Below are 12,840 nucleotides of genomic sequence, written 5' to 3'. Positions count from 1 at the left end.
GCAAAAATTCCCTGCATTTACCCTCTGGTTGTGGGTATGGGAGCCACCGATCAGCTGTTAGGAAACTCAAGACACTTTTTAAGCTGCCACGGACAATGGAAATGAGGAAGGAAAGGGTTGGTGGCTGTGGCAGGAAAAGTTGATCTGAGAAATGCACTGTATATGGTTAATGAAACTAAGTTCTTTTAACAAATGCATTAAAAGTAGTTTTGTTTTCTGTAACCAAGTTTATGTTTTGATACTTGAATAAAAACAAAAGTGGATGACTTTGTATTTACCATCAAGGTATTTAGTTCGTCTTGTTTCACATTCCACAGTGAAGAGAAGAGGTTGGGGGTGGGGGACCCGGGAGAACGAACTTGGGTGGGACCTCTGCCCGAATGACATCTTTTCGCCGGGCTGCCTCCGTGGCGACAGCATACTGCCAGGTCGGGAAGCCCATTCCCCCTCCTCCTGTCCCCTTGCCTCTCCCTGGGATCTGGCCCGGTACCTGTTTCGGAGTAAAGAGATTTGATGGGTTCTGGCCCAGCACAGGGGTTCTGGAGTGAAACTTCCACTTTCTGCCAAGGGCCAAAATGCTGACACTTTTTCATCTTTATCCCAATTTCTCTGCACGGGCTTTTAACAAACCCTCGGAACCGAACCCAAGCTTTCTCCTCTCTTCTGCACCCCATACTGTCTGGTCGTGTTCAGGCAGCTCCTCTATGGAGTGGACAGGGTTGTGGACCTGCCCGAAGTGAAACCTCGCAGGCGGCCAGGGTTGCCCACTGCACACCCTCCTGTACTCTCGTGGGGGCTCCAGCCCCAGGGGCTTCTCTAATCCAACCTGCTTTCAGGAAAGAATCCACACCGAGCCTTCAAGGCCAGTTGAGGACTAATGCCAACAAGAACTAACGTTTATTGAGACAATATGCTCAACCCTTCATATGTGTTAAATCATTCAATCCTCTCAGCAACTGTTATGATCCTCATTGTACAGATGAGGAAGTAGAGAGCTGAGTGGCTTGCTCAAGGTCACACAGTTGACCTTTCTAAAGCTGAAGCCTATGTTTTTTAACAGCCAGCATTCTGAGCAGGGGGTGTGTGCGTGTGTGTGTATGTGTATATGTGTATGTGTGATTAAAATACACATAACATTTACCATTGTAACCACGTTAGAGTGTGCAATTCAGTGGCATTCAGGACATCCCCAATATTGTGCAACCATCACCACTAGTTCCAGAATTTTTCCGCACCCCAAAAGGAAGTTCTGTGTCTCTCTTTTTTAAAGATTTTATTTATTTTAATTTTTTTAGAGAGGGAAGGGAGGGAGAAAGAGAGAGAGAGAAACATCAATGTGCAGTTGCTGGGGGCCATGGCCTGCAACCCAGGCATGTACCCTGACTGGGAATTGAACCTGAGATGCTTTGGTTTGCAGCCTGCGCTCAATCCACTGAGCTACACCAGCCAGGCCTCAGGAAGTCCTGTGTCTCTTAAGTAGTCACTCTGCATGCTCTCCTCACTCCAGTCCTAGGCAACCAAGAATCTAAATCTGTCTTCATGGATTTACCGTTGGAGTCCTACAACAGGTGGCCTTTTATATCTGGCTTCTTTCCCTTAGCAAAACGTTTCCCAGGTCCATTCATGTTGCGGCATGTGTCAGTACCCTTTTTGGTGGCTGGAGGTCATTCCACTGTAGGGGTAGACCAAATTTTGTTTATCTACTCATCTGTTGATGGACAGGGATATTTTAACAGAAAGATAGTCTTTATCCACAAAGAATGAATCTCTAAGGTGGGAGATAGGAGGGCTGGAAACAGGGGTCTTTCTCAGAACTTTTAAGTAACAGCTTAGAAATCACAACCCTGGCTGGTGTAGCTCAATGGATTGAGCGCGGGCTGAGAACCAAAGTGTCACAGGTTCCATTCCCAGTCAGGACACATGCCTGGGTTGCAGGCCACGACCCCCAGCAACCGCACATTGATGTTTCTCTCTCTCTCTTTCTCCCTCCCTTCCCTCTCTAAAAATAAATAAATAAAATCTTTAAAAAAAATCATGTATTCCCATGCCTGGCTCTGTGGGAACGGCGACAAGGCAGAAGGTTCTGCAGGAGGTCCTTTGGCAGGCTCCCGGGACTGAAGCTGACACAGGCCGTTTGCGCAAGTACGATAGAGCGAAGGACTGGAGGCAGCCCCCTGGAAAATCTGATTCTCAGCCCCGCCACTATCTCGCACTCTCTCTATAATACACACACATACGTGGAGTTAATTATGCAATTTCTAACAATGTCTTCTTGGACGTAGTTAACTCAGTCCAGTTTGAAACCATTAGGTCGGCCCAAGCTTCCTTTGTGAGGCAAACTGCCTCAGTGGTTCCGAAAAAAAGACCTTAGAATTAGCGGGGCCTGCATTCCAACACGGCCGTCACTGCCGTTAGTTGTGTGAATTTAGGCAGGTGATACGACCTCGATTTCTTCACCTGTGAAAGGGGCAGTAGCGACGGTACCAAACTCAACGGATTCCTCCGACCCTGGGGCAAGAACACAGCGCGGTGCCTAGAGGAAGCAACTGTTACTGTTACAGGCCGTCGTCGTCGACCTTTACCGGGGTTTTATGAAAGGATAGGCTAGGGACCAAGACTGCCAATTCTGGGTTATTTGGTACAATTAAATGTAGAGCTCAAATGGTTCAAATGTATCCCATCCTCTCACGTCCCTACAGTCTTGTCCAGTTTTCACTTTGGAACCCACCTGAGTCCTGGCAGGGTGGGCCTGTCCTCTGTGGGGGCAGCCTGGGGAAGTGATGGGGGCCCTGCCCTGAGGGGGTGGCTAGGGGGTGAGAACAAAGGGGTATGTGACAGTGACAGGTCACAAAGGGCAGCAGAGGATAAATATGGCTGTGTAGGGGGTTCAGGCTGAGAGTGGAGCTCACAGCCTCTCGGGGAAATAAAAAATCAGAGGTGGAGGCGAGGTGAGGCCGAGTGGACTCCCACTCTACACCCCACACCCTTGGAGACGGTCAGCCTGGGGTCCAGGGACCCTCTAGCACCCCACCCATGCCTCTGGGAGGCTGGGAGGCAGAGGGGGTCCTGCGGGGCTGGGCGGGGAGGAGAGGCCTGCCCTAGAGCCCGCTGTGCGACGCGGGAGCATCGCCGCTCCCTCTTCTGCCTGTGAGGCCAACAAGGAGGAGACCCGAGGGTGGGGGGCCTGCCTTGCCAGCACTGCCTGCCGTGATAAAACAGAGCCGGGAAGCGTGAGCCTCTGTTGCCATAACCCGCAGCCCAGTGCGGCTCCGGCCTAGCCATGTTCAGCAGCGTCATGGGGAAACTGCAGCAACAGCTGTACAAGGGGGAGTACGACATTTTCAAGCACTCGCAGGTGTTTGAGGGCGACTTCATCCAGACCACGAAGAGGGGAGAAGTGATCGACGTGCACAACCACGTCCGCGTGGTGACCGTGGGCATCACCTCCACCAGCCCCATCCTCCCCCTGCCGGACGTCATGCTGCTGGCCCGCCCGGCCCCTGGCTCTGAGGAGCACGTGGGGCGTGGCAAAGGCCCCAAGGGAAAAGGCCACAAGGCCTCGAAAACCTTAGAGCTCACCAGGCTGCTTCCCTTGAAGTTCGTGCGCATGTCCGTCCACGACCGTGAGAAAAAACAGCTGCGCCTGAAGTTCCCCACTGGCCGCTCCTGCTACCTGCAGCTCTGTACCCCTGTGGGTGCTCGGGAAGACCTCTTTGCCTGTTGGGAAAACCTGGTTTACATCCTGCGACCACCAGTGGACAGTAACCGCGGTCCCTGCGCCACCCTAGCTGGGGACAGGACATGCGCACCCGCGTTCGAGGAAGAGACCAGGAGGAGCCTGGCAGCGGCCGATGTCCCGGGGAAAGAGCATCAGGACCAGAGCAGCACAGGAAGCTTCTACATGGTCTCTGAGATGGCTGGAGCCACCTCTGCAGCTTTTGCTGGGGGGCAGGGAATCCAACATGACTCCCACGGGTGCACGGCCGTGCCTGATGTAGCCGTGCCTGATGTAGCCGCCCCAGACACCAAACCTGCAGAGCCTGACACAGTGTCAGTGGCTGGGGCGGCAGCAGACACCACGGCAGGCGCTTCGGGCACAGCGATAACTGAGGCTGCTGCCCCTGAACAACTAAGCGTGGCCCTAGCTGGGGCAGCCACCCGGGATCCAGGAGGAAGCAGAACCAGCATAGCCATTGCAGCTGTTGCCAACACGTCGTCCCCCAAGAGCATTAAAATGGCCTGGGCGGGTGCTGCAAACTGGCCCTCAGAGAGTGCTGCCAGCACCAGCCTCTCCTCAGAGACCAGCCTGATTGCTGCAATGGCAAAAGCAGAACCTGCCAGCGAGGCTGCTGGAGAAACAACTAACGATTGTGCCACAGGACCTCTCCTCTCGAGCTTGCCCAGGGAAGGTGGTGTGCGTGAAGGGGCCAGAGGGCAGCAGCGAGGGCCCCCGGCCAGGGCCGAAGCCCCAAAGAGCAGAAGGGATGGGAGGGAGCAAAGGCCAAGGGAGAGAGCTCTCAGGAGCCCCCACCACCACAGGGCGACAGAGAGCCCCCACAAGCCGGGCGGTGACAAGATACTCCGAAAACCCTCTGGCCGGTCCTTAGCACGGCAGAGGAATGACAAAAAGGAGAAAGGCGGTGGCAGCCCGAGGGGCAGCAGGCCTGTCCCCAAGGACTCCAGGACCTCTCTCAAATCGGGGAGGAGCTTGTCCGCAAGTAGTTCGGCTTCCACAGCCCAGAGGCTCAGCAGGATCAGCTCTTTCTTGAGGACCATGAAAGCCAATCTCACTACGAAAACAGTGGCCTCGCCACGCGGTAAGGGCGCGGACAATTCGACTAAGACAATGGAGAGGAACACAGAAGCCATCACAGAGATAGGAGAGCATGGGCAGGGGCTGGAGGGGATTGACAGGGTGGCACCTGAGGTCATGGATACCTGTGATCTTTGACCCCTGTTGCTGGAACCCAGGACTGGAAGCTGCAGAGGAGACCTGGGCTCAGGGGAGGATCCCTGGAGCGCCTATTCCAGCTTTCCTTACTGCAGTTTAAATAAAGATGGGTACAGTCTGAATATAATCGATCCAATGCTGCTTTCTGTCTGAGTTTCTGTGTCCTATGGTCTAGCGGTGACCTCACAGTGGATTCCGTGATGTCAACTGTGCTGCAGCCAGAGACCCCAGCGTCCAGTCACGAGTGGCCCCACCTCATTGCTGCTGGGCCTGGCCAGCAGGAGGGCTCCCCCTCACCTCAGCCCCTTTCTGGCCTTGCTCCCCAGGGCCACGACTGAAAGCCAGACCATCCGCCATCGCCCTGTCCTTTGTACAAACATTCCTCCCCGCCACCAAAGGTGCATAGGCAAAGCAAGAACAGGACTCACATCCCCTCGGGCCACTCGGGGAAGGGAAGGGAAGGGGGTACACCAGCACTGGTTGGCAGTCAGAACAGGGGGCATTCTCATCTAGACTTAGCAATCCATTCCTAGGTATGGACCTTGGAGAAACCTGTGAGAATGTTTCTAGCAAAAATAACGTAATAGCAAAACACTGGAAACAGCCAAAATTTTCAACAACGGACTTGAAAATACAGTAGGATGTTAGCAGAGATAAACTCATAATTTAAAAAAAGTCACAAAATAGGATATAATTCCACTTAGAGAACAGTTCAAAACCAAGATCAAACATGTACCCTGTAGAGTTTGCTAAAACCAGTCAAAAAGAGAACAGCAGACACAAAATTCAGCCCAGTGGTTTTCTTAAGGGGGAAGGTGAAGAAATCAGATTGCTGAGCACAGGCTATCAGTGCTGCTGGGAACTGGTCTGTTTCCTAAGCAGAGCAGTGGGTGCACGGGCGTTGTATGTTTTTCCATACTGTAATGCTCTGAAATCGGAGATATGATCACCATGGCAGTTGTGATGACATTATTGCCTCAGAGATACTGCAGCCAATGCCTTTTCCTGTATGCTCACTCTGATGTTTGCACAAAAGTACATCTGAAAGGTCTAGTCCCTCTAAATTCCACTGATTCTAGGTCCAGTAGGACAAGAACCCTTCTTTGTTATTAGGGAAAGAAGGAGTGAGGCCCCTGTTTTACAGGTGAGAATGCCGAGGCTCAGAGAAGGTAAGTCGCTTCCGCCCACTTCTTCACCACGGCCATGGCTCTGGCATGCGGAGGAGGCAGAGCAAACAGATCTAAGGAGCTGACCTGGCCTAAGAACCTGAGACACCAGCATTCCTACCAACTTGCTCCAAAACTCAGCCGAGATGAGCACCAAATTTACAGGATGGGAGGGCGAGGTGCAGTTGCCGGGGAGTTAGCTGGGTGGCAGACTCCAGGGAACTCTCAGTGAGCACACAGCCCTTTGCTGGTTTTATCTCAGGAGGGTCCAGACCCCCCCAGAGCTGTGTCTGGCCCCCAGACTTCTGTCCCAAGCCTCTGGCATGACCTGCATTGCAGCCACAAACAGACCGCCCGCCTGGAATTCCACGGCCCACTCCTGACGGGCTGCCTCTCTCTGCAACCCAGTCCTCTCCCAGCTGCTAATTAAACTTTCCAAAGCCAGGCTCAGAATGGTTTCTCTATACCACGTCTTCAGGAACTTCTCCTTCCAGGGTTCCGAAAACAAATCCTCACGCTTCTCGGGAAGGAAGTTATGACCCAGGGGACGCATCCTCGTCGCTTGGGTCCTCACAGTTTGTGACTGTCACAGACCTCCTCACGGGTCGGGGGTGGGAAGGTCTCCTCTGTTGGTCGAGGCGATGGTGGGCTGTGGAGGGGCAGGGCTGAGGCCTACACACATCCCCCATCTTTGGCCAAACAGACTCCTGAGCCCAGGATGGGGGATTATTACACTGAGTCAAGGTATTCTCAAGAGAGACGGCAGCGCTCCAGAGGTTAGAGATGAAATGGCCCTGTGAGGAAAACAACCTCAGAATCATTAACCCGGAGCTTCAGAGAAGCCTGGGGGCCTCGGGGAGACAGAATTAATGGTTTACTCCTGACCAGCTTTTCCCTGGACTCGAGGTGGGGAATTTGCAAAAAGATCACATCACATTCCTTTCACCTTATGATTTCCACGCAGGCAGGTGCAGGTAAACACTAATCTGGAAGGGAAAAAAATGCAGCCAACACATGTGCACAGCACTTAGCCTTTTATATCACTCAATAAGCGTGCCCCTTTGGATGCTCCCATCCTGCTGTTCTGCAGATAAGCAAACAGGAATTAGAGCAATTAAAGGACTCGTCCCAGGCGGCAGGTGACGGTGCGGAGAGAGCAGTTCCGGGACAACAGCTCTCTTGCAGTGCCTACTATGTGCCATCCCTGGGTCCCACACGGAGGCGCAGAGACGGTGGGGGAAACAGGAGTGACAGGTATGGGGGGAGACGCGTGTCGGGGAACAGGAGCCATCCGGAGGAGAGGTTCTGGGACACGGGAAGGAGTTGTGGGTGGGGAAAGGTTTCCCAGAGGAATTGGGAGTTTGCCAGGTGGAGGAAGTGTAGGGAGCAGGGGGGAGGCGGGGGAGGTGCAGAGGAGGGGTCGGGAGAGCATCAGGCCACGGGAAAGAACGTGTGCAAAGTGCAAGGGCTTGAAACACCACGCTGCGTTGAGCAACTGCAAGTATTTCAGTGTTGTTGGTCGGAGGGCCGGGGGGGAAGCAGCCGTGAGGCTGGAGGGTCAGGCAGCCCGATCCTGGCGGCGGTGTGGGGTGTGTGTTGGGGTGGGGGGGCTCGGGATAGGAGGGGGCAGGGCTGGAGTGCTGGGTCAATGTCCCAGAATTTAGAGAGTCACTAATGGGAGTCAGATTGCTCTAGCCCCAGGGTGGGGAGTTCATGGACAGGGGACCTTGGAGACAGGGGATCCTCCAGGAAGCATTAATCCGGGTCAGAGAAGGGGAGCCCCGAACCGTGGGTGGTGCTGGGGAGACGGGAGGGGCAGAGTCAGGGATTTGAAGAGATGGAAGAGGACCATTTCCACCCCACACCCGGGAGGACAGGGAGCCCGGGTCTAGGCTCAGCACTCATCTAAAGGAGGTGGACATGATGAAAGTGGATGGGTCTTCCCCTGTGCTGATTGATTAGTGGTCAGTAAAGGGGGCGGCAAGAAGAGAGGCTCATGGGAAAGCAAAGAGGAATATGTCAAGATATAAAACAGTGTCTCCTAGATGGCTAAGGGGTAAAACATCAGGAGAAGCCCTCCAGCGGGGCTGTGGGGCCGCTGGCCTTGCAGATGTCAGAGAGGAGAGAGCCCCCGAGCGGCCCCCTGCTTCTCGGGGCAGGACGCATTCTCACCCAGCCACCCTCGGACCGCAGAGTCGCGGTGCAGCGCTCCTTGTGGCCAAGCGTGGCTACTGCAGGTTGCTGCGTGAAGGAGGGGGGCCTTGTCTGAGGCAGACAGAGTCCAGCCACCTTTTCCCTTTGTCGTACTTCATGCTCATCCCAGAGGCGTGAGGGGGCAGGGAAGGGTGGGGGGTCTGGGGAAGGAGGACGTGTCTCATCCAGGCTGCGTGGCTCCCAGCCCCTGGCAGTGGAATTGCAGAGTGTGGAACGACCCACAAGACAGGTCCCCGAGAGATGGGGAGTCAGACTCAAGAGGACAATGAGCGACCACCAAACATAGGGGTGGGGTCCCTCTGCTGCCTGGAAGTCACTTGAGAAACCATTGTGGAGCGCCTACTATGGGCAAGAGAGGAAATCAGGGACCACAAAGATGTTCACACGCACAGCCCAGTAGTGTTAACACAAGTCGAAGTGTTTGGGCGGCCTTGGGCGGAGTTCGCAGGGGAGGCAAGAGCCCAGCAGAGAGACGATGGGCTGAGCGCTCCTGGCAGAGCGGACGGCACGGCAGAGAAAGAGAGGCATCTGGGAGACGGGGCGGGGGGGGGGGCTTGGGTGATGCTCACCCACGAGACAAGTGCAGCATGCCCAGGGTGTGATGCGCTCGGGGGAGAAAGAGGGATGTGGGGCGGGGACGAGGGGGTGGTAGGAAAGGAGGCCGTGATGTGACGACAGAACCAGTAATCGGGAGAGAGGGGCAGGGAGCTGGGCTCTCCAGGAGTGAAAGGACAAGGCAAGGCCAGACGCTTCCCCTTTGCCAATCGAAAGAACTTGAAGTGTGTAATGGAGGCGTGTGACTTCCCGCACACTCTCCGTCCAAGTAGACGTTTTCCCACAGGTGTGCCAAGATATCGATACCCCTCATCCTGAGGGTGCCTGGGCACCCGGCCAGTCGGCTGTGGCTGTCCAGAGCCCATCATCCCAATGTTGTCATTTTCTACGTGTGCCACAGACAGCAAAAGGTCAGGAAGCATCTTTCTAGATGTGCACACAGGCGTGCACGGTGCAATTTGTGGGCGAACCACGGGGCGCAGCAGCAGCAAGGAGCAGCTGAGAAGCGCCTGCCTTGGACAGCCAGCCAGCTGGCCCCACGAGGCCTCGGCTGCTGCCGACCACGTCACCCCGTTTAAATCTGGGCTGGCCTGGTGACTTGCTTATAACCAATTGAACAGGGTAGAAGCTGGGCGGGGTGGCTTCTGAGACTCGGTCAGAAGCAGTGTCCACTTAGTTATCCAGGGGCCGGTGCTCCTAGCGTCCCAAGTCTTCTGCTCCGTGTTGTATCTTTCCTGGTGACATTGTCTCAGCCCCCAGGTCCCTGTCATGCAACTTACACCGGTCCAAGGAGAAATTAGAAAAATGAGAAAAAATAGCAAATTTTCATAAAACTTCCATAAAACTAAATTAGTTTTTTCTAAAGATTTTTAAAATTTATTTTTAAAGAGAGGGGAAGAGAAGGAGAAATAGAGGGAATGAAACATAAGTCTGTGGTTGCCTCTTATACCCCCCCACTGGGGACCTGGCCCCCAGGCATGTGCACTGACCGGGAATTGAACCAGTGATGCTTTGGTTTGCAGGCCCACCCTTAATCCACTAAGCTACACCAGCAAGGGCACTAACTTGGTTTTTTAAAAAACCTATCCTTTGCTTCGAGATCAGGCCCTCCTTTCTGTTTTTAACGTTTTGTTGGCAGTATAACATACCGGCAGAAAAGGGCACGAGTTGATGGCACTTCACAAAACGAGCAACCCGGTGCAGCCGGCCCCTGCCAAAGAATTTGAACGCCACCACGCTCCTGGAGGCCCCCCACGCTCTCGTCCAGTCACTGCCCCGAGGGTAACCCGTTCTCACTTCTCACACCGTAGGTTCATCCTGCTTGCTTCCTCAATGATACATAAACGGAATCACCTAGTATGTACTCTTTGGCTGGTTTTGTTTCCTTGACATCCTATTTATGAAATCTGCCCATCATTTTTTCTCTGGCAATAAGAATTCATTACAGCTACAATAATTCCATCTGGCAAGAATTCAATACATTGTAAGTATTCCATTGTGTGACTATGCTGCAATTTATCTGCTCATTCAGCTGTTGACGGGCACTTGGCTCTTTTCCAGTTTGGGGCTATTAGGAAGAGTGCTGGTCTGAACATTTCTGTACGGATCTTTGGGCAAAAAAAGTGTGGAAACTTCCACTGGGTGCGCAGTTAGGAACGGAACTGAATATACGCATGTGTTCAGCTCGGATGGCACCACCAAGCCATTCCCACAGCCGCCTGTGCCTCTCGGGCTCCCAGCGGGGTGCACGGGAGTTCTGGTTGTTCTGCGCCCTTGCCAACACCTGATGCTGCTCATCTTCTCCATTTTAGCCTTTCTGATGGGATGCACCACTTTTTCTTCTTCTTTTAAATAATGAAAGACACTTTAAAAAAAGTAATATGGTGACCTTGAAAATAGTAGTTTTGTTTTAATGTCCTTAATGGGCGAAATTAAAATTTGGCATCCAAATCAGTTTTGAAATCTCAAACATCTCCAAAATCTTAAGTCTCATTTCTACTTTTCAAAGGGTTTTTCCCTTGCAAGGAGGCTTATGTTTTCAAACCTCTCATACTATCGTGTTCCAGCACCTTTTGCTTTGCAGCAAACTACCCCAAAACTTTGTGACTTAAAACAACAGCCTTTTCTTTCTTATATCTCAGATACCCTGACATCAGGAATCTGGACAGGGCTCATCGGCACAGTTCTTCTGCCACCCACGGTTTCCAGTGAGACTGGTCGGTACTCTGGTCGGAGGAGGTGAAGACAGCTTCCTGCAGGTGTTTGATGTCGCGAGGGGGACGGCCGGAAGGCGGGGCCCAGCCAGGACTGTGGACTGGAATGCCTAGGTGTGGCCTCTCCAGCACAATGGTCTCAGGTAGTCAGACTGGCTTCCCCCAAAGCAAGTGTCTGAGATCCCCAAGCGGTGGCTGCTTCTGACTGAGCCTCAAAGTCCCACAGCAAAAACTTTCTCCCCCATTCTATTGGTTACGAGCAAGTCACGAGGCCAGCCCAGATTTAAAGGGTGGGCAACGAGCCTCCACCTTTTCATAGGGACATGGCAAGATCACACTGTAAAAGAGCATGGGGGTGGGGGTGGTGACATTATTGTGGCCCTCTTTGGAAAAGACAGTTTGCCACGCTGTCCCCCCACCCCAGCCTGACAAAGTGAACAGTCAACCCGGCCACTGGAGGCCTGAGGACTCCTGAGGTGTCTGTGGCGGCCACCGGTCTCTCATACTTTTTCTTTCCTTATCTCCCTCTCTCACTCGCTTTCCTCCTTCCTCTTTGCACTTTGTTTTCTTAATCCCTTCTCTTTCTTCCCACTTGCAGTTAACTAAGCCCACAGGGACTCCCCTCCCCCCGCCACCCACTCATGTTTTAGGCCCTTCCTCCCGTTCTCTCCCCTCAGGTCTTCGAGCACTTTGCCCCGTGGGTGACAGATTACTGGGACCCCTCGCACCGTAGCTGGACAAGCCCAGAAGGGTCTTGGCTAATCCCAGAAGCACTTTACATATGAGGAAGTTGAAGCCTAGACAGGAGAGGGATTTTCCCAAGTCCTAGTTCAAGTAAGAAACAGAGTTCTGGCCAGCACAGCACAAAATATAGCCCACAGCGGGTCTCAAAGAGTGTCAACACTTGTTTTTCCATTTCTGACTTCCTGAAACTGAAGCTACTTGTTTCTGTTTCACGTTCACTGCCTCAATATTACAATGTTCTTTCAGCCTCTTGGTCAAGGGGTGAAATCGGTACTCTCAGGCGTCTTGCCCAGAGAGTCCTGTCCTAGCCCCGGCCCGGGTCCTGGCCTTCAGAAGTGGAGGTGGGGGGTTAGGGGGCTTGCAGATGGAGCAGCCAGCCCCCCTCCAACCATCTCATTGCAACCCAGACACAAGTAGGTCCTTTCTGGTCCCGAAGTCCAAGAATCGTCCGAACTCAAGCAACAACTAGCAGCCAGTTTGAACTTTTTCTGGGCATCCAGAGATGGTGAATTTAATTGAAGCTGATCTGACTAAAGTCAGGCTGAGGACAAATCTGCGGTGACCTAGGGCAAGAGGACAGGTCTGTGGCCAGGCCCAAGAGAAAGCAACTCCGTTACGTGAAAGTCAGTTTCCTGCCCTGGCTGGCATAGCTCAGTGGATTGAGCACAGGCTGCGAACCAAAGCATTGCAGGTTCGATTCCCAGTCAGGGCACATGCCTGGGTTGCAGGCCACGTCCCCAGTAGGAGCCACGTGAGAGGCAACCACACATTGATGTTTCTCTCTCTCTTTCTCCCTCCCTTCCCCTCTCTAAAAATAAATAAAATCTTTAAAAATTTTAAAAAAGTCAGTTTCCTCTGATAACTGCAAACAGGAGGAGGCAAGGGCCCAGAGAGGGGAGGCTGGGCCACCAGACGCCCCTCAGCACAGGGGCTGGACCTGGAAGGACAGGCAGGGGCTGGAGAGAATGCAAGGGTTGGCACATTGCTCTGAGATCTG

General features: G+C 53.4%; 1 protein-coding gene and 1 long non-coding RNA gene across 2 annotated transcripts; both read left to right on the top strand.

Annotated features, from left to right (window-relative positions):
- The first annotated feature begins 1,633 nt into the window (after positions 1-1,633).
- GARIN4 (golgi associated RAB2 interactor family member 4) lies at positions 1,634-4,951 on the top strand. The gene is given in 2 exon segments (XM_045838375.1): positions 1,634-1,674; positions 3,220-4,951. Coding segments are annotated over 2 exon segments (1,773 nt in total).
- Positions 4,952-7,163: 2,212 nt separating this feature from the next.
- Positions 7,164-12,556, top strand: LOC123818519. Its single transcript, XR_006785636.1, has 3 exons — positions 7,164-7,371; positions 10,197-10,369; positions 11,028-12,556. It is a non-coding gene; the product is annotated as an uncharacterized LOC123818519 (long non-coding RNA).
- The last annotated feature ends 284 nt before the right edge of the window (positions 12,557-12,840 follow it).

Source organism: Phyllostomus hastatus, unplaced genomic scaffold (assembly GCF_019186645.2).
Source record: "Phyllostomus hastatus isolate PE091 unplaced genomic scaffold, TTU_PhHast_1.1 phas_contig_283, whole genome shotgun sequence".
Lineage (NCBI taxonomy): Eukaryota > Metazoa > Chordata > Mammalia > Chiroptera > Phyllostomidae > Phyllostomus > Phyllostomus hastatus.
This window is presented reverse-complemented; position numbering and strand designations above follow the sequence as displayed.